This window comes from Hyla sarda, chromosome 6 (genome assembly GCF_029499605.1).
Source record: "Hyla sarda isolate aHylSar1 chromosome 6, aHylSar1.hap1, whole genome shotgun sequence".
In the NCBI taxonomy this organism is placed as follows: Eukaryota; Metazoa; Chordata; class Amphibia; order Anura; family Hylidae; genus Hyla; species Hyla sarda.
In genome coordinates, this window is record NC_079194.1 from 176,430,031 (window position 1) to 176,450,379 (window position 20,349).

At 47.5% G+C, this 20,349-nt stretch overlaps 1 protein-coding gene across 7 annotated transcripts in view; it reads right to left on the reverse strand.

The window, feature by feature from the left end:
- ADAT1 (adenosine deaminase tRNA specific 1) overlaps positions 1–20,349 on the reverse strand; it is a 48,366-nt gene that overhangs the window by 20,208 nt on the left and 7,809 nt on the right. For 6 of the 7 annotated variants that reach the window (XM_056525851.1, XM_056525844.1, XM_056525848.1 and 3 more), the window contains exons 4-9: positions 18,497–18,551; positions 9,301–9,431; positions 8,285–8,813; positions 8,072–8,211; positions 7,091–7,190; positions 1,117–1,203 (exon numbers count right to left, since the gene is read on the reverse strand). In XM_056525851.1, the coding sequence (XP_056381826.1) occupies positions 1,117–1,203; positions 7,091–7,190; positions 8,072–8,211; positions 8,285–8,813; positions 9,301–9,431; positions 18,497–18,551 (1,042 nt within the window). The remainder of the gene's footprint in view (positions 1–1,116; positions 1,204–7,090; positions 7,191–8,071; positions 8,212–8,284; positions 8,814–9,300; positions 9,432–18,496; positions 18,552–20,349) is intronic. The other variant, XM_056525846.1, reaches the window with a different exon arrangement.

The window sequence follows — 20,349 nt, forward strand, 5'->3', positions numbered from 1 at the left end:
CCCTCAAGTGCCACTGCTCCCCAGAATAAAGTACAGCCCTTGCATAGGCTAGCCCATGAAGTGTAGGTGGGCCAAAACGGGGTCTCCAGAGGTTGCGAGTTCGTACCTATGGAGAAAAAAGGGGGGAAAGTACTTACCTCAGTCAGAAGAACTTACCTAAAGGAGTCTTCAGTGAAGTCTTCAGTCAGCTTTAGTTACCTGCATCATGCCTGGCTGCTATGCGCGAGCAAGTAAATAGGGGGACCCGGACCCATGAGGTACCACCCAAGCGCTGATCGTTGGCGAGGGGGGGGTTAACAGCGCATATACGCAATGTCTGTGCCCCCTCACTCGCAATGGGGAAACGGGGAACCGCAGTCCCTGAGTCCCCACCTGAAAACAGAAAAGAAAAGGAATAAAAAACTAACATGTCCCTAACTAGGAAAACAAAAAAACAGAAGACCTGGTCTGGAGCAGTCCAGATCATGTCCACCTTCTTCTTCAGACACTAAGCTTAAACTGATTGGCTCAGAGCCTGAAGGTGGGTATATCCTGCTGGGAGGAGCCAACTGTTTTTGTTGCCATAGTGTCACATCTCCTAGATAGAGACAGCAGCATACACCACGGTCTGTGTCCCCCAATGGAGCCGATAGAGAAACATACCTGTACTTCCTTCAATGCAATAAGACCAGAATTTTCTAACCAGGTGCCTACAATTCACTGCAGAATGATCTACCTCCCAAACAAAGGTCGCTCCACCCATTGAAGCGAAGACAGGCTCCCTCTGAACACCTGACTAGTGATGTAATGTGTCAGGCCGCACTGCAACTTTGGAAAACCTGAGACAACACTAATTTTGTATGCTGTTAAAAATAAACCTTGGGGCAAAAATCACAGAAGAATTGCGCGACCACCATGAAACAGGTACAGACACTATATTATGAACTACATTAACTTTAGAGCCCTTGTAACACAGTCAAATACAAAACAAATCCTGGAATACCCCTTTAAATCCACTCCACCATTTAGCTTGAAAAAAGCCTGATCAAACACTGAACATGTGAAAGCACCTTAACACATATTCCAACTACCAAAAAAATGTTGTTGCTTTTTTATAACAGGATAGAATATGTTTACCTGAGTGAGTCTGGGATCTGCTCTTCTGGCAGATTCTCTACCAGATGACTGAATGTATGAAACAATTCTACTTTACAGATACGGGACCTGGAGAAATAGCCATAAATCAGCACCTATTACATACAGCAATAACTATACAGCATCACATCATGAAAGCAGCACAAGTAATCATCACAACATCAGATCAACCCAGCAGAGGATTCCATCCACCATTGGTATTAACACTTTATAGCAGTGGTTCCCAACCAGGTTGCCTCCAAAAGTTGCAAAACTACAACTCCCAGCATGAAAGGACTGCCTTCAGCTGTACGGGCATGCTGGGAGTTGTAGTTTTGCAACATCTGGAGGCACCCTGGTTGAGAAACACTGCTTTATAGTGTGGTATTTCATTAACAGTCTACTAGAATGCAACAATAAGGAGATTTTGTTTGTACTCACTGTAAAATCTCTTTCTCGTAGCCTTCATTGGGGGACACCTATACTGATGGGTATATGCTCTTGCCACTAGGAGGTGCTGACACTAGGAAAAAAAGGCAGCTCCTCCCTGGCAGGATATACCCTCCCACTGGAAGTGAGGTAATCAGTTTTGTCACCAAGCAGTAGGAGAAGCCAACAAAGAAATATGTCCAAAGGACCCTAGAAAAGAATCTGAATAAAAACCCAATAACCTGAAAAGAAAATCCGGACAAAGAATAAGGAAATGGGTGGGTATGGTGTCCTCCAAGGAAGGCTACAAGAAAGAGATTTTACGATGAGTACAAAAAAATCTTCATTGAGGAACACCTTAGTGATGGGACGTACCGAAGCAGTCCCCTAGGGAGGAAAAACAACCAACAGCAAAAGAGGAATCAGTCCAGAGAACTAATCAACTCGAGCATAAGGCCTGCGGACGTGATCCCGGGCAGAGACAACCGAGGCCCACAAACTGAGCTCCCGAAAGATCCCCCGTCCATGGAGAAGGACTAGGTCGACAAGGAAGAGACCCGTCCTATGTAGTCCAAAGCTACGGTTCATAAAGAGAGTCAAGAAAAGGTCGACTAGGAAGCCAGAAGGGCCGGAACCATTGTGGGAGGAGGTAGGAATCATCTACAACACACAGAACCAGACAGAGGGCTAACCCGGCTGGGAAACAAAAATGGAAGAGGGCACAAACAAGAGAACCCCATCCAGAGTCAACCAAGTCAAGAGAATATGGCAGAAAATACGCCAGGGAGAGCAGCATACACCTGAGCAGAAGGCACAGAAGGTGGAGACCAGAAAAACACTGGAAAAAAGAAAGAAGGATGGAGACTGGCTGTGGAGAGGAATGGTGCAGAAAATCGATGACCAGAGCAGCTGCAGACCAAAATCTCCATCCCAGGGGCCCGCCATAAGCTCGAGTAGATTAATCCAGATGACCGGAACGCCCACTGCCCCAGGAGTACATTAACCCATGAAGGAGGAGTAAGGCCAAAAAGGGAGCGGAATGCCCTGAAAAGGGGCAGCCCGGAACACCAGAGCGTCCGAAATGGAAACTGGAGGTACATGGGTCACATGGAAGATGTACATGTAAAAATAAACAGCCAAAAGGAGCATCCAGGAACACTGGAGCAGCCGACATGGGAAACTGAGATTCCTGAGTCGCCTGGAAGACGTACAGCTGTAAAGTAAGCAAACACAAACGTCCGGGTGACAAAGAAGAAGTGCGGTACAGAAAGACCGCCCCACAAACGGGACCGCGGAGGCAGGGGCAGGAGAGCTAAGCTGGCCGAGACCACAACCATCACTAAGGCCCAAAGAACCAGAAGGGCCAACCTAGAAAAAAAAAAAGACATGCCACAGCCTACTAGGATAGTGTCCAAGACACGGAGACTAACCAGACATGAACTCCAGCGGTCTGAGCGGACCAAAGCAGCATCCCGTCAGGATGGAATCGGAGGGGGAAACAAAAGGGAAGGTTACTCCGAAAGACTGTAGTGTCAGTGTAGCGCAACTGACACCGACAAGGAGGAACAAACCCCTCCAGGGAGATTGCACCAAGGCAGGAGGAGAGCAATGGCAGGACCCAGACAACAGACGGTGCTAGATTGGCCGAGCCATACATGAGTGCAAAAACTCAAAAACAGAGGAGAGTGCCAAGTCTGTATGAGCAGCAGTAGATAACCAAGAAACAGGAAGAGAGCCAGGCTGCAAGTGCGCAGCTCAGTTGATTGCTCTCAGCAAAAAGCAAGGGCCCAGCCAGGTACCCCACCTATATAGAGGAGGGGAAAAGAAGGGGTGGTCACTATGAAACCCAGGCCCAGCCCATGCCAAGCTCCCTGATCCCGTACCTCTTGTGGAAGGGGGATGATCAAAGTGCGCCAAGCACTATAGGAGCAGTGAAATGCCGCCCGAAGGTAAGGGGACAAAGTACTGGGTGGATGTAGTCCCCAGGAACCCTGTAACAACATATCAAGGAATGGAGGAGCTAATTTGAGTCCTGACTACGTATGGAAGTAAGAAGCACACATACACCCAAAGCGTTGAGAGGAACATCTCAACGTGTTGTAACCCTGGACCAGAAGGGCGTCAACTGAGCCATTCTGGTCATTTCCTAAGGCAACAGAGCCGGCGTCTGAACCACCCTGCACAGGAACCCAGGACAGATACCTGGAGGCATGGGGGGAGAGCAGAGGAGTTCGTCCGCCTAAACCTGTGTAAACAAGACCACAGGAAGGCCCGAGGCACACCCCACAGAAAAAAAGGGAAGGTGGACTCTACACGTGCAGAGTGGCCTAGCATATGTAGGGACACAGACGTGTTAACGCACGATAGTAGAGGGGTACCAAGACAGCAGATGCGAAAGAAACATTCAAAAGTCCAGCAGCATGGTGTCACAACCATGCCCCTAGCAGACCAACGTTGCACTCTTAGAAAGGGGAACAGAGAGTGCTGCTCTTTCTGTGATGGAACCTGCAGGAAACACCAATAACCTCAGCTCCAAATGGTGCCACACACCAGGACTGATGTCGTAGACGCAAGGGACGAAGGATGTATGTGGAGAGGGAAACATGCAGACACAGTCTGAACGCCAAGTATAAAAAATCCAATGAAACCACCGAGACACTCTTTGGAACATTACCTGGAAAATGAGTCACCGACTGTAACCGCAGGAGCGGCAAGAATGGGGAAGGTGACCTAGTGGAGTAGAAAACCATGCAGACAGTCTGGCTATCTGGCACAGGGACCATGGCCACACTGGGTGCTGCAGACAGAATCACACACAGAAAGTGGGTTACCAGCCTTCAGCCCAGAGAGTGGCAGGCATGTAGGGAAGAACCTGGTAAAGGAGGGAACCCTGCGAACTAGTATGTGGTGTATTGTATAGGGCCCATGGAGCAACATGGGGAGACTCACTCGTAACTACACCTCGGCAGTGGATAACCTGAACTACCGTCCACGGTGTGGGAAGTGTATGGTAGTGGACTCGTCGTAGTAGTAGTAGACCATGCAGGCAACCGTTGGGCTGACTGGTATAGGATTCCTGAATGCTCAGGGAGACTCCATCGAACCCCCCTACAGAAAGTGGGGTATTGGAGTACGACTGAACTAACGAGCGACCTAGCGGTGCAAGAGACCCAGCAGATGAACGTCTGGCTGACTGTCATATGTCCTGAGTACCTGCAGGGACCCTCATCCAGAGTCCTTATACCAGCAGAGAGGTAGGGGAGACCTGACCATGCCCGTGGCAGCCCAGAGATGGGAGACAGACAGCGATGGAGACCACAGTCTGGCTGAATAAGTACACTTTCAGGTGCTGGATAAAAGGGGACAGCCAGATAGGCGATCACTGTGCCTTACTGCCACATGTGGGAGGGAGGGAAGGCCTAGGAGCCATAGATAGTATCCACGCCACCCTGGGAGATCAGGGGAGGCTGAGGGGCTGGGGAATGCATCCCTGTAACCCGGTCTAGGGTCCATAGGACACGTCTTCATACACCTCCACAGCAGTGTGGTACTGGAACTCCAGCCTCAGATACATCAGCTGAGTGATGAGTGACAGGCGGCTGAGGAGACCACGCAGACCACTGTCTGGCTTACTTTTATGGGTCCGTAGTATCCAATGGGTCACTCCTTTGGACACCACGCACAGCAGTGGGGTACCGGAACTCCAGCCGCAGATACATCAGCTGTGTGATGAGTGGCAGGCGGTGGAGGAAACCATGCAGACCACTGTCTGGCTTACTGGTATGGGTACATAGTAGACAACGGGTCACTCCGTCGGACAACTTGCATCAGCAGTGGGGTACCGGAGTGCCGGACGCGGCAGATGAGAGAGTGACAGGCGAGACTACTGTCCGGCATATGAACATCAGGACCAATCCATGCCCACACAGGGACACTTACCACAGAGAGCTCGCACTAGATGGGAGGATCCAGGAGACCTAGCTGCGGATGCGGCAGCCTGTGGAGGAGGGAATCATATTGTATGACATGCCAGAACACCCCCATGATGGGTGACTGGCGGACCTGACAGAGTGTCCTTAGCATCCGCCAGGAATGCAAAAAAAAAAAATGGCATGGCACTCAGTGGTAGACACTGAATATATCCCCAACAGGGGGACTCGTGGTAAGATGGGGCAAATGGCCGCACAATCTGTGGCCATTACAGGAAGGGGACTGGGGAACTGGCTGAAAGACGCGGCCGGTTCCTCCCCCACCGGGGAAGCGCCCGGCCGCATGGGGAGCAGTAAGCAGGCTGGCACTGAGGGGCGGTCGGCCATGTGGGACTGGAGACCCAATGCCTGCAGCAGTAGATCTCCAGTCAGCCCATAAAGAACGCAGCTAGGACACTGTGCCTGGCCGCAATGATAGGCGTAAGCCCGAGACAGGAGACCCACTCCGGTCAGTCTATAAGTATGCAACCTGGACAATGCGCCTGGCCGCAGCAGATAGGAGTAAGTAGGCTGGTTTGCCCGCACTGAACGCGGTCAGTCTAATAAAGAACGTGGCCAGGACACTGCGCCTGGCCGCACAAGGTTGTAAGCGGACAGCCGCGTGGGACCGGAGACCCGCTGCCCCAGAAACTGAAACTGGGGCAGCAGCGTAGAGTCTCCGGCCGGTAGTGAAGATAACGTGGCCAGGGCACTGTGCCTGGCCGCAATACATGTGGGTTAGATATGCGTGGCACGAAGAGGAGGGAGGAAAGATTCACTGGACTGTCCCATCCGGAAAGGCGCCAGAGGCCATGAGGGGTCCGGCCCAGCACAGCCCCGTGTAATGGTGGCTCAGGAGCTGGGCACATGAGAGAAAGGGGACCCCTGGATGAGCAAGAGGGAGGGAGAGGGGGAAGGGGGGTTGTAAAACATACTCACCCACGGCTCCATTATCTTATACTCACCCTAAAGTCTTCAACCAGCTTATGGCCACGTTGCATCATACCAGGATAAGATAGTGGGGCGAGCAGGGGCAAGTGGGGGACCTGGGGTACAACCTCCAGGCGCTGGCCGTTGGCGAGAAGGGGTTGTCGGCCCATACTCTTATGTTCCGTGCCCCTTTGTCGCATATGGGGGAACAGGTAGCGGCATGCTCCTGAACCCCCACCTGAAAAAGGGAAACAAAACGGAGATAAAAAACTAACTAAACAACCCTTACTAGAATATAAAAAAAAAGACCAGGTCTGGGGAGCTCCCAGACCTGTGTCTTGCCTCCTACTGACACTAGCTAAAACTAATTACCTCACTTCCAGTGGGCGGGTATATCCTTCCTATTGTCAGCACCTCCTAGTGGCAAGAGCATATACCCATCAGTATAGCTGTCCACCCATTGAAGAGTGACCAAGAAAAGGGTACATGCTTTTGTTCTCATATTGTAGCTAAGCAAGGATGCTAAGTTACAGTCTTGCTGTTGTTAATAGCAGAGAGTACCCCCTCAGATGTTCAGACTCAGATCTAAATTGAACCTCAGCAACTACCTTCTAGTGCTGCCACTGAGTGTACATTGAAATATTTCCTACCTGGACTGTGGCGTTCCAATTGCTTTCTTTGTTGTGCCTTGTCTGTAGCCATTAGCAGTGACATCTAGTGGCTGATGTAAAACTGCACACCAACTGATTGCTGCAAAGAAGAGATAGTACACGTCAATTCTATTTGGTGTCTGACTGCAAAGAAATGGCAATAACCAAAATCCAGGAAGTATTTACTGTCATGACCAGAGGTATAATAAAGAATAAAATTCATTTTAAAAAAATACAGATTATAGGAGTTATTAATTTGAAGAGTCCCTGTACATTAAAGGTCACCTGATCACAAGTTGAATGTGGTGGAGGGGGCAACACCTTATGATCATTTGGTATTACCAGGTCTCTATGAACACAATCCCACACCTCACCTCTCCTTACCCCCCCCACACACAAATAAACTGCCTTGCTAGAGCCTCCAGTGTTGTGCCCCTACGTAATATAAATAGATTCTTATATTTACAAGTGTACTCTTTAGATGTTTAACAGCCATTGTACTTGGGTCAGATTTAGATTCTTACATACATCTAAGGCTAGGTTCACACTACGTTTTGTACTTACGGTTCCCGTATATGGCTGGGAGGAGGGGGCGGTGCTTAATCGCGGCACCCGCACTCAGCCGTATACGGGAACCGTATTTAATGTATGTCTATGAGCCGACCGGAGTGAACCACAGCCTCCGGTCGGCTGCGTTTTAGGCCGTATGCGGTTTCCCAACTGTAGGCAAAAACGCGGTCGACCACGTTTTTGCCTGTGGTCGGGAAACCACATACGGCCGAAAACGCAGCCGACCGGAGGCTGCGGTTCACTCCGGTCGGCTCATAGACATACATTAAATACGGTTCCTGTATGCGGCTGAGTGCGGGCGCCGCGATTAAGCCCCGACCCCCCTCTTCCCAGCCGTATACGGGAACCGTAAGTACAAAACGTAGTGTGAACCCAGCCTAATACAACAGTTGATAAGAAATTTAGACTCACCTGCTCCACAAGGAACCAGCTTTCTTGCATCATCCGCTTTCCTTAGTGCATCCCTTCCATGCTGAAATTGTAAATGTGACTGTAGGATGTGTGGCTTATGCACTTGGAATCCTTCAGGCAGACCTGAAACATTTTGGCACCTTAAGAAAAGAAAAAGTATCAGTTGCTGCTGCCCTACCCTCTATATAGCAAGTGATTATGATCATGTAGTACCTACTATGTAGAGCCCTCTCCATGGACTGCAGACTAAACGGACACTTCCCCAGCACAATGGAGGACAAATAGATGGGCTGCTGTAGAAAGTGCATGAGCAGCGCCCCCTGGCAGCCAAGCACATTCCATCGAGCCATCTTATCGCTGCAGGACATGGATATGGTGCGATCTCCCCGGCCTGGCTTGAGGCGTAGGACTCCAACTGTGTGATAGTCCACTCTTGGATTGTGCTTGTCCTGAGGTTCACCAGGAACACACTTGGCTCCAGTTCTGAACACATCTATGGGTTGAGGTGTAAAATCTGCACTTTTAGCCTTTTCCTTGGGTTCAGTTATCCTCCCAGATTCTTGGTTGGATTCATCTTGTTTCATTTTCTTGTGAACATTGGGAGAATCACAACCCACCTGTTTCCTTTTATTGTTCATAGTGACAGGGCTGCACTCTAATGGCGTCACTTCTGATACTGATGTAGCTGTGGGACAGAGCTGGTCCTCTAGGGGAAACATGGGTATAATCGATGCATCGCCACCTATAGGGGCAAATAGTAATATATTAAGTGCATGCACTATGGAGTGCATAGAATAAAAAATACATTGAAAATAGATTCCCTCCACAGCACCCCCTCTATTAGCCAGAGCAAAATACAATAGATACATCTATGGGGAATGCTGAAGATGAACTTATGACCAAAACAGCTGCCAGAGCAACTAGTAGTTGTCACTCAAAAATTTCCCAGAACAACAAATATGCCCATTTTTTATCCATTGTTTCTTCACTGCAGGCCATGAAAGATTTTCAATTCAGGCTGGTGACCACAATGGTATAACCACCATAATGGATGTCACTAGCTTTTCATGAAACAAAAATGACAACAATAGGCTAAAAGAACAGCATTTACTGCATTATAGATTTTTCATTTGAACCCACAGATTTTATGAACAAACTTTACTGAATGTTCTGCAGGGTCAGGCTGATTGTATTCCCAGGGCAGCCATAAACATAGAGCAGATACTCACATGGTGTGTGACTGGTGAAAAACACAAAGGAGACCCCTGGCTTCAGTATCCACTTGTTGGTATCACTTCCAGGAACAAGCATACAATCTGGGCTCTTTGACAGTGCTAAGGAAAGCTGATGGAGGAGGTACCTGGCCCAATGCAAGAAAACAGAGCACTTACAGTATTACAGTTTACTGGCAGAAACTAATAACAGATCAGCTGCCAGTAGAACATGGGCCAAGAGTCCTGCCTGCAAGGACAAAACTCTAAAAGGCTGCTGTACTTATCCTGGACTGCTGTACAGATGTGGTTGATAGAACACAAGATGATCCTGTATTCAAGGTCACATTCACTTAAAACCATATTCACTATGGGAGAAATTTATCATTATGTGTAAATCAAGTTATTTTCCTGCTGTTTACCTGTGCATACATCACGTGTATTTCACCTAAGTTTATCAAAAAGGTGCATGTTCTTCATAAATAACTTAGAACTAAGAAAGGAAAGCAGGGAGAAAATATAAACCTTGATAAACCACACTCCTGTATAGAAATTCCAGGGACTAGTTCACACAGCTCCTGATCACAACCCCATGTGGTGCTCACTAACAATGAAAGTACTTCACAAACAGTCTCTGCATAAGAAATATATGTAGGGCACTCACCAGGCTGGTCATAAAACGGAATACTTTATTGAAGAATTTCCATAAGCAACTTACAAAACTTCAGTGCAGGACGGACACTGAAGTTTTGTAAGTTGCGTATGGAAATTCTTCAATAAAGTATTCCATTTTACGACCAGCCTGGTGAGTGCCCTACATATATTTCTTATGCAGAGACTGTTAGATCTAAGAAAGTTTAACAAATGTGGTCTGGGCTGGACTTAGGTGTCACAAAAATATGAATGATTGTGTAAAACTACAATCTAACACCAAAATACCAGGGTGAAACTAATGATAAATGCCCCTCTATGTCTCCGGGTATTTATCCTTACAAAAAACATTAAAGGCCCCTTGGTAGTGTGCAGTTTGGTTAACATGTAGCCCTTGAACTTTGAATTTACCAAGTAAGACCTTTCCTATCCCTTTGTCTTTTCAGTACTAGTTATGTTATAGAAAACTAAGCAATCCTTAAAGAAGCAACAAATATACAAAATCTGTTATTACAACTGTGTATTCATTCAAGGAATTTCCCCATTAGTTCTCCTAGCTCGGTCTCTTGCTCTTGTGAAATTCCACCTTTTAGTGCAGCTTACGAGTGGAAACAAATGCAAAGTAGTCAGATAATTATCGTCTGACAGACTAAAATTCACTGATATATTATATGGGGGGTAAAGAAAGAATCTCTAGATTTTTATTCATCTTCAATTCTGGGTTTTCCCAAATAAGATGCTTTAAGCCCAATGTTGTCTGCAGCCCGTGAGAACATGACATCAATAGACAGAAGACAAATATGCCAAGAACACAAGTGGGCAAACATACCACAAGAGATGTTCCCCTCCCAGCTACTGTAATTATAGCAATGGGATCTCCTCTATACACAAAAATAACAGGCTGACTATTGTCTTAAAATTATACAAGAATGATGGTTCGCAATGGCCAACAGCAGACTAATGTCTGCAGAAAATGGTATATGCATGGTCTTCTCAGTGTTTGGCACGTTTAGTAAACACTCATAGTATTATTATTTTTTTTTTTAAGAAACCAAAAAACCACAGCGATTCACAACTTTAGCCTGGCCATCATTTGTAAAAACCATGCCACAGGACTTTGATGAGTCACCTCGTAGCCACAGGTGTGGAAAGTCAATAAAAAACTACTTGTCCACGGGACTAAAACGGAGCAAAATCTACTTGTCCCTCATGACGATCCACTTGTCCGGGCCAATTTTCGCTTTTACACTCTTGTTTTTTCCTCCTCGCCCTATAATAGCCACAACAAACTACTATAATGATACCTCTTAATTTTTCCATAACATATGCTCTGAAACAAAAAACATAAATATAGGTGAAGTGAAATTGAAATAGTAAAATATAATTTTGCAGATTTGGTGGTTTTTCTTTTGTACACCATTTACCTTGTGGTTGAGCTAACATGTTAATTTGATACTTTAGGCTGACCTGATTTTTTTTTATTTTTTATTGCAATTTTCTGACCCCTGTAGCTTTTAAAAAATAAAATAAAATGTGCCTACCAGGCTGTATGAGGGCTACTTTTTTGTGCCATAATCTGTTTTTGTATCGGTACCATTCTGGTATTGATCTCACTTTTTAAAGGACATCTGCAGCGTTACAAACACTTATCCCCTATCCTCAAGATAGGGGATAAGTGTTTGATCGCAGGGGGTCCGAACACTGGGGCCCCCGGCGATCTCCTGTACGGGGCCGCGGCTGTCCCGTGCAGGGGGTGTGCCAGCCGCAGCATGACGTTGCGGCCGGCACGCCTCCTCCATACATCTCTATGGGAGAGGCGGGGAGGCAGCATCCCCCATAGAACTGTATGGGGACGGGGAGGAGACGGGGCGTCACCGTCGACCTCTAGGTCGACGCTACGCGCCTTAGCGCTCACCATGAGCGCTTATGGCGGCGCCCCGTTAGGGAGATTGGGGGGGTCCCAGTGGTCAGACCCCCCGCGATCAAACACTTATCCCCTATCCTGTGGATAGGGAATAAGTGTAATGCCGCTGCAGTTGTCCATTAATAGCTTTTAAACTTTATTTCTGTGATATTCTAAAAATTGCACTTCTGTGTTTTATTTTTATTTTTTTACATGTACGTCATTTACTGTACGGGATACATAATGTTATATTTTAATAGTTTGTACAATATTAGCGATACCAAATAGGTTTATTTTTTTATGTTTACATGTTTTTATATAGGAAAAGGGTCTGATTTAAAAACTTTTAATATGGAAGGGATTAATGTGTTTTTTTTTTTTTCACACTTTATTAGTCCCTTAGGGGACTTTTAAGAGGAATCATTAGATTCCTCATACAGATCAATAGAGTTCTATTGAACTTCACTGATCTATGTGCTCTGCGATCCATTGATAGAGCCTAGACCAGCCAGGCACTATCAATGACAGAGCCACGGACACCAGGGAAGCAGAGGTAAGCCCTCCAGCTAACTCTATAGTGGATCTCCTCCCTGCGATCATGCTGCAGGGGGGGGGGGATCCACCCCACTAGCCCACCAGGGAGCATCCACATGTCCCTTTAGACACCGCTGTCAGCTTTGACAGCGGCGATCTAAAGGGTTAATAGCTAATAGTTAATAGCTGCGGTGATCGGGATCGCCGCATGCTGGCTATTAGCGGTGGCCCCCAGCTGCTGAAAACAGCCGGGGGCTGCAGAGTATAGAGCGGGCGGGAATCAGGAGCACTTCTCCATACTCCCCTCTGAGCGCCGCCGTGCTTGTCAGGGGCTTTCAGGTCCGGCCCTCAAAGCAGGGCTAAGAACCTGAAAAATTCACCTGCCCAGCACCCGGAACTGCATGTCCTGGGCTTTGGGTGATAGGAATTCCACATCCCTGCAGCCAATCATATTTTTATGTGTATGCCCAGCTTAAAGAGCCATTCCAACCATAAACATCTTAACCCCCTATCCAGAGGATAGGGAATAAGATGTCTGATTGCGGGGGGCGGGGCCGCAGCTGGGCAGATGAAGAAAACAAAAAAGATCTCTATCTACTTAAACAATTCCCCAGTTTCAGAGTGCCCCATTATTATTTTCATGAAAATAGACATGAAGCTAATGTTTATGGTGTCTAGCAGATCATCCACTCACATCAGCTACTGAGAGAAAAAGGCATCAGATTGAGCATCTACTTGCTGTTACCTGTTGTTAATGGTAGTAAGCTAACTTCATCATCCTCACTGGCATCACTGCGGTGACATCACACTTTACCTTACCACAAATTAGAGACTTCTGTCTTTTTTCTGTTCCATTAGTAATGTAGATTAGGTAAATATCAGTGCCATAAATTGTATTACTCATGGCTTTATTTCTAAATTATTCAGTCCTTCTTAATGATTGATTTATGGCCCTTTTAGCCTGCGAGCTATGCTGTTTACATAATTCCCATGGTTTAGGTAGCATGAAACTGTTGACTCTGGTACCACACTTCCAGAAGAAAACTTGAGGAAACATCTGACACATCATGATAACACATGATTTTAAACAAGTTTTGCTTGCATCTCTGAGACAAAACACAGCTGTAGTGTAGCAAAGCTCCCTTCATATCAGCATCTGTAATATGCACGTCATGAAAAGGGTGCATGTACACAGCAGCAACAGTAATGAAGTGGTGGTCATGTGACGTATCACAAAACTGCTGCAACCATAATGTCTCATGTCTGCAAGTGTACCAGTTAAGTAATAGCTTGACTTTGAATGTGCAGGAAGGGTACAACATGGATGGCATGGTCACATGATACATAAAGCGACTATTACATAAATCCCTATTTTTCTGTTGAACGGGCTCACCAAGTCCCGGCTCGGCCTCCTCCGCCTGGCGGCCCTCCTCGTCATTTCCTGGCCAAGCTGCTGCATTTCAGGGACAAAGATGCCATCCTCAGGGCTGTGCGCCTCAAAGGCGAAATTATTCGGGATGGAAGCAGAGTTACCTTTTACCCTGATTTTTCGGTTGAACTTCGCAAGCAGCGGGTGCAGTTCACGGAAGTCCGGGCGAAGCTGAAAGCCAAGGGCTATCGTTATTCGATGCTGTATCCTGCAAGTCTACAAGTGGTAGATGGGACTTCCACCAAGTTCTCTACCTCCCCGTCTGAGGCTCTTCATTGGATTGACGCTGCCCTTCCTGCCAGACCACCAGACTGAGCTGTTCTGTTCTGGCCTGCTGATGACTGTTCCTTGTGAAAGTTTGTAACTAGATGATAGGGAGTTAGCTCCTTGTGTAGGGCCTCCGTAGGTTCCTGTATCCCTAGGTCCTCTTGGGTCAGTTTTTATTTACCAGCTGTATTCGTTTTTGCTGGGGTGGTGGGAGGGATTGGGGTTTATTAGACTAGTCATCCTCTGCGTCCTCGGGCATCCGAAGTGGTTCCACTTTTGGGTATAGGTCTGCACTGTGTTAGGGATTCTCGGTTTAGGGTGTCCCGGTTAGTGTTAGACAGGGTCTACATGGGGTTGTTTAATTCTTGCTATGTTGCATTTATTTTTCTGTTCTGTGTATGTGCTATGCCTGTGTATGTCTGTCTGTTGGATGAATGGGGTGTGGGTGGTCCCGGTGCTCGATCCTCCCTGGTCCTGAGTTGGTCCCTCCTGTTTCTTCATAGTATATGGTATCCAGATGGGGACCTTGAAGTTGGTTAGCTGGAATGTTAGGGGGGCTCTATTCCAAGTTTAAGAGGGCCCTTTGTCTTGATTTTGTTAAGAGTCAGTCTCCTCACATTATATGTGAATTCGGGTAGAAAACAGACATGGCGCACATCTACAATCTTGTATAATGATCTGATTGCTTCTCAGCATAATATCAAAAACTAACAGGTTGTTAGTATACATTTTTGATCAAAAAGTTCAAGCCCACTCGCCACGTCAAGGCCACCTATTCAGAGTGGGTCCCTAACGTCCCTAGCATAAAATGGCATAGCACTGGGCAGCGACCACCACCGCCGTGACACCAGTGCCGACGGGGGGGAGCGACCCACTGGCAGAGCGTCCCCAATGCCACTCAAACCAGTCTATGGGCCGCACCCGCCCACAGACACAGTGCCACGGCAGCAACGGACGCCGCCCTGCACCACACCAGTGTGAACAAGGTGTAATGGCTCACTTACCATGCTCTCCCACTCCTCAAATTATATGCTTACAAGAGACTCATGTCACTGGCCAGAAGGTCCTGGCCCTGAAAAGGGCCTGGATTGCGAGGGGTTACCATGCTACCTACTACACGTATGCTAGGGGGGTTTCTGTGCTGATTACCAAATCCCTGACGTTGACTGTCTCTCGGGTTGCCTGTGATCAATTCGGGAGGTTTGTCCTTGTATGCTGCTCTCTGGGGTCTGTCTCTTTTGTTCATGTTGCTGTGTATGTGCCCCCCCCCCCCCCCCCCATTTCAGGTCTCAGTCCTGGAGATCGTTACTAATTAACTGCTTTCTTTTCCCTCTGAGCCTGTCCTCTTTGTAGATTTCATTGTGGTTCCTGATCCAGTCCTCGACCGCACCATGGCTGCTGACCATGGCTCCTCTGCGTTTAATACCCGGCTGTTTGCGTTGGGCTTGACCGACCTATGGAGGTGGAAATACCCTGCTGGGTCCTCTTTCTCCTTTTATTCTGCGGCCCATTGGTCCTTTACTCGCATAGATCTGGCTTTGGCGCCTGAGGTTCTTCTTCCGGCGGTAAGAGATGTTTCCTATGCCTCTAGGGGGACCTCAGACCACTCTCCCATAGTGGTAGTCCTGCACCTTTGCCCAACCCCCCCCTCCCGCATATGGTGCATGCACCCTGGCTGGCTACAGACTGAGGCGGTTGTGGAGGCTTTCGGGGTTGCTCACGCTGACTACTGGGAACATAATACTGAATACTAACGCCACGATTAGGGGAGCTTTCATTGCGGGAGTTGCAGGTCAGAGGAGGCTTAGGTCGGCCATGGAGAGCGCACTGTTGCAGAAGGTGGGGGTTTTGGAGGCTGAGCACATTAGGAATCCATCCCCTGAGACTGAGAGGACGTGGGCTAAGGCACAGAGAGAGATCTTTGCTAGTTGTCCAGACAGATAGGGTTCAATTGAAATTAGCGCATAGGGATGCTGCCCTGTTCGAAATTGGTGATAAGAACGGTAAATTATTGCCATATTTGGCTACTCGCCCGACGGCCTCTATTCCCTGTATCATGGGACGTGATCGGGTGGTAGTTACCGATCCTCAGGGGATAAATGCAGTTTTCCAAGACTTTTACTCTTCCCTATATGTTGCCCCCTCTATGCCCTGTCAGGGTGAAGTTCTCTCCTTTACAGTGGAGGAGGTGGCTCAGGCTATTAAGGATCTCCCTAGGGGAAAGACTCCGGGCTTGGATGGGATGGTAGGCGATTGGTACAGGATGAATGAGGAGCGTCTGGCCCCTATTCTGTGTAAACTGTTTCACTCCATAGCCACTGCTCACGCCCTTCCGGATTCTATGAGGGAAGCGCTCATTGTAGTGCTTCCTAAACCCGGGAAGGATCCAGTGCTTCCTGGCTCCTATAGACCTATTTCCCTGCTGAATGTTGACATCAAAATTCTGGCTCGAGTTCTGGCCACTCGATTATATGGAGTTATTGGTGTTATCATTCATCCTGACCAAACGGGATTTATGCCAGTTAGGGCTACAGATGTAAATGTGAAACGCCTGCAGCTCAATATAGCGGCCGTAGATAGGGGCTTTCCCACGGGGGTGGTAGTGAGCTTGGATATCTATAAAGCCTTTGATTTGGTTATGTGGCCTTATCTCTGGGAGGTGATGGGGTCGTTTGGGTTTGGTCCCCGCTTTTGTGCATGGGGTTGCCTGCTGTATGATCAGCCTAGGGCTCGGATCAGCACTAACTTGGATGTTTCTGCTCTCTCCCTTTTTATTTGCGCTTGCAATAGAGCCGTTGGTGGCTGCCATACGGAGGGATCCGGATATTAGCGGTATTCCCAGGGGATCTATTGTGGAAAAGGTCTCTCTATACGTCGATGATACTCTGGTATATATGGAGGATGCTGAGGGTTCCCTACTGTCCCTTATGGATTTGCTTACCAGATTTGGTGCAATTTCAGGCCTGCGGGTTAACTGGGCTAAATCCTCCCTAAAGCCACTTTCAGCGGGGGTCCCTCTCCCATCCTCTCTCCCCGCTGGGGTGCAGGTGGTGCCTCGTTTTCAATACTTGGGAGTGGCGGTTACTCCGTCCCTGTTAGACTATACGCCTCTCAACTTGGAGCCACTACTGCACTCCACTGTGGATCGACTGATCGCATGGTCTGCCCTTCTTCTCTCCCTGGATGGTAGGATCAATATCTTTAAAATAATTTACCTCCCTAAATTTCTATATCTATTTCACCTGTCCCCTGTCCTTCCCCCCCCCCCAGAGGTATTTCAATGGGCTGTGCGGTGCTCTGGGATCCTTCTATTGGCAGGGAAAGCCTCCCAGGCTCGGTCGGGCCCTTCTCCAGGCCTCCAAGCAGTGTGGTGGCTTGGCTGCCCCTGATGTCTATAACTATTTTCTTGCCTCCCAATTGGTCTATGCAGCGTGGTGGCTCGACCTGGATTTAACGAATTCGGCGACAGCCCTGGCTGGTGCGATTCTGGGATCATATGAAGCTCTAACCAATACACTCTAGAGGTATCACTCTAGCTCTTCCTTCCCTACCCCTCTGTTCACTATAGCTAAGGTTTGGTCCGTGGTGTAGAGTAAATTTCCACAGCCTCGGGTATCTCCTAGGGCATTGTTCATTTGCCTCACCTGCATGGGTTACAGGAGGCCGGTTTTTGGGGGGTTCACGGAGGCAAATTTGTGACCCACTTGTTCTGGGAGGATCAGGTTTTGCTATCCTTTGTGGAAATGCAGGAACATTATGGCATCCCTGGGAATGCCTTGTTTAGGTATTTTCAGCTTCGGCATGCGGTTCAGGCGCAGTTTGGCTCCCTGGCGTTTACCCCGGTGTTCTTTGAGATAGAGCTTTTTCTGAGCACCACGGATCTCTTTAAACCTCTCACCCAGTCATATGCCCTTCTCCAGTCACTAGGGCCCTGCCCTTTCTCCCTGGCCTTCTCTAAATGGGTGGCTAATATCCCGGACCTGATGGAGTGTCAGTGGAAGGAGGTGGAGGGCTCATATTATGCTACTGTGGTCAGCAGCAGAGATATGCTGATCCAATCTAGATATGCTCTGAGGTTGTACTATACCCCTGCTAAGCTTAAGTGGGGTGGGGTGGGGGGTGGTGCCGGAAAGTGTGTATGGCTGTGTGACTGGTTGTCTGTCTGTGTTGGGACTCGTCTCGGTGTTGCCCATCTGTTTGGTATGCCTTATCTCCTTATTATTGTTTACTGAGGCTTACTGGGACATCCAGGGAGAGTTGTTCTATCTGTTTGTGTTATCTCGCCATATTGGCGATGTTTGTTATCCATACTTGCAAAAAACTTAAATATTGAAAAAAAAATAAAAGTAAGCTATTGCTTTTGAGGAACAAGCATGGTCTCTGTTTTACCACAACTGATGCAACAATTCAGAGATCACAGGCCTCTTTACCTCTGAAAACTTCTCTTTGCAATTATTTCCGCATGACTGTCCTGAAGAATATCCCCTGGGAAGGAAAATAACATTTAGAAACAAGTGCCCTGTCATTATTTCTATATGCAGTACACATTTACATTTTGTTCTTTATATGGTACAGTGCTCAAGTTAAATGGGTATAACTGAAGGACATTTATGACATATCCACATCTTCATATGGCACAAGCAAAATAAGGCTGGCCACACGTGTAAGACAGTTGTTAAGTAGTCAGCTGTCTCCCCATTTTCCCATACACACTTGGCCAAGCATGCATGTATTTTCAGCAGAAATAAAGGGGTTAAGTTGCGGACACAATTCCCTTGCAACAGCTTATCTCCCAAAGCCAAAATCTAACCAGCTCAACCCTTCTAGGAAAGCTAATTCTTGAAAACTGTTCCGTGTTAAGGGGCCAGCAATCAGCTAGCAAACGGGAAAACCCATGTTAAAGACTGATCATGGCCATTTAACCCCTTAAGGGGTTTGTCCTTAAAGGGGTACTCCGCCCCTAGACATCTTATCCCCTATCCAAAGGACGGGGATAAGATGTCTGATTGCATGCTTTCGGCTGTCAGTGCATGCTGAGAGTTGTAGGTTTGCAACAGCTGAAGGCACAGTTGTTGCGAAACACAGAGTTTGTTACCTAACTCAGTGTTTCGCAACCAGTGTGCCTCCAGCTGTTGCAAACTACATCTCCTAGCATGCACTGAAAGACCGTACATGCTGGGAGTTGTAGTTTTGCAACAGCTGGAGGCACACAGAGTTTGTTATTTAACTCAGTGTTTCGCAACCAGTGTGCCTCCAGCTGTTGCCAAACCACAACTCCCAGCATGTACGGTCTTTCAATGCATGCTAGGAGATGTAGTTTGCAACAGCTGGAGGCATGCCCCCCTTCCCCCATAGCTCAAACTCCTACTTCGGGGGAAACTCGCTGTGAACCCCCACCAATGTGAATGTACCCTAAAAACACTACACTACACAAAATAAAAAGTAAAACACTACATATACACACTCCCCTACACATTTACCCCCCCCCCCCCCCGCCCCAATAAAAATGAAAAACGTCTCGTATGACACTGTTTCCAAAACTGAGCCTCTAGCTGTATGGAAATACCCCACATGTGGATGTAAAGTGCTCTACTGGCGCACTAAAGGGCTCAGAAGGGAAGGAGCGCCATTTGGCTTTTGGAGAGAGAATTTGGCTGAAATTGAAGGCCATGTGTTTAAAAAGCCCCCATGGTGCCAGAACAGTGGACCCCCCCCATGTAACCCCATTTTGGAACCTAAACCCCTCACTGAATATAATAAGGGGTGCAGTGAGCATTTACATCCCACTGGTGTCTGAAAGATTTTTGAACAGTGGTCCATGAAAATGACAAATTAATTTTTTCATTTGCACAGCCCACTGTTCCAAAAGTCTGTCAAATGCCACTGGAGTGTAAATACTCACTTATTACATACCATGAGGGGTGTAGTTTCCAAAATGGGGTCACATAAGGGGTGGTCCACTGTTCTGGTAGTATGGGGGCTTTGTAAATGCATGACCCCTGACTTCCATTCCAAACAAATTCTCTCACCAAAAGCTCAATGTCGCTCCTCCTCTTCTGAGCATTGTAGTTCCATACTCAGAAGAAATGGGGTTACAAATTTTGGGAGGCTTTTTCTCTTATTATCCCTTTGTGGTAACACCAGCATTTTAGTGAAAAAAATAAAAAAAAATCATTTTCATGTCCAACTTTAGTGGAAATTTGTCAAACACCTGTACCCCACAGGTGTTTGACAAATTTCCACTAAAGTTAAGGCTCATTGTACCCCTTGTTACGTGACTTGA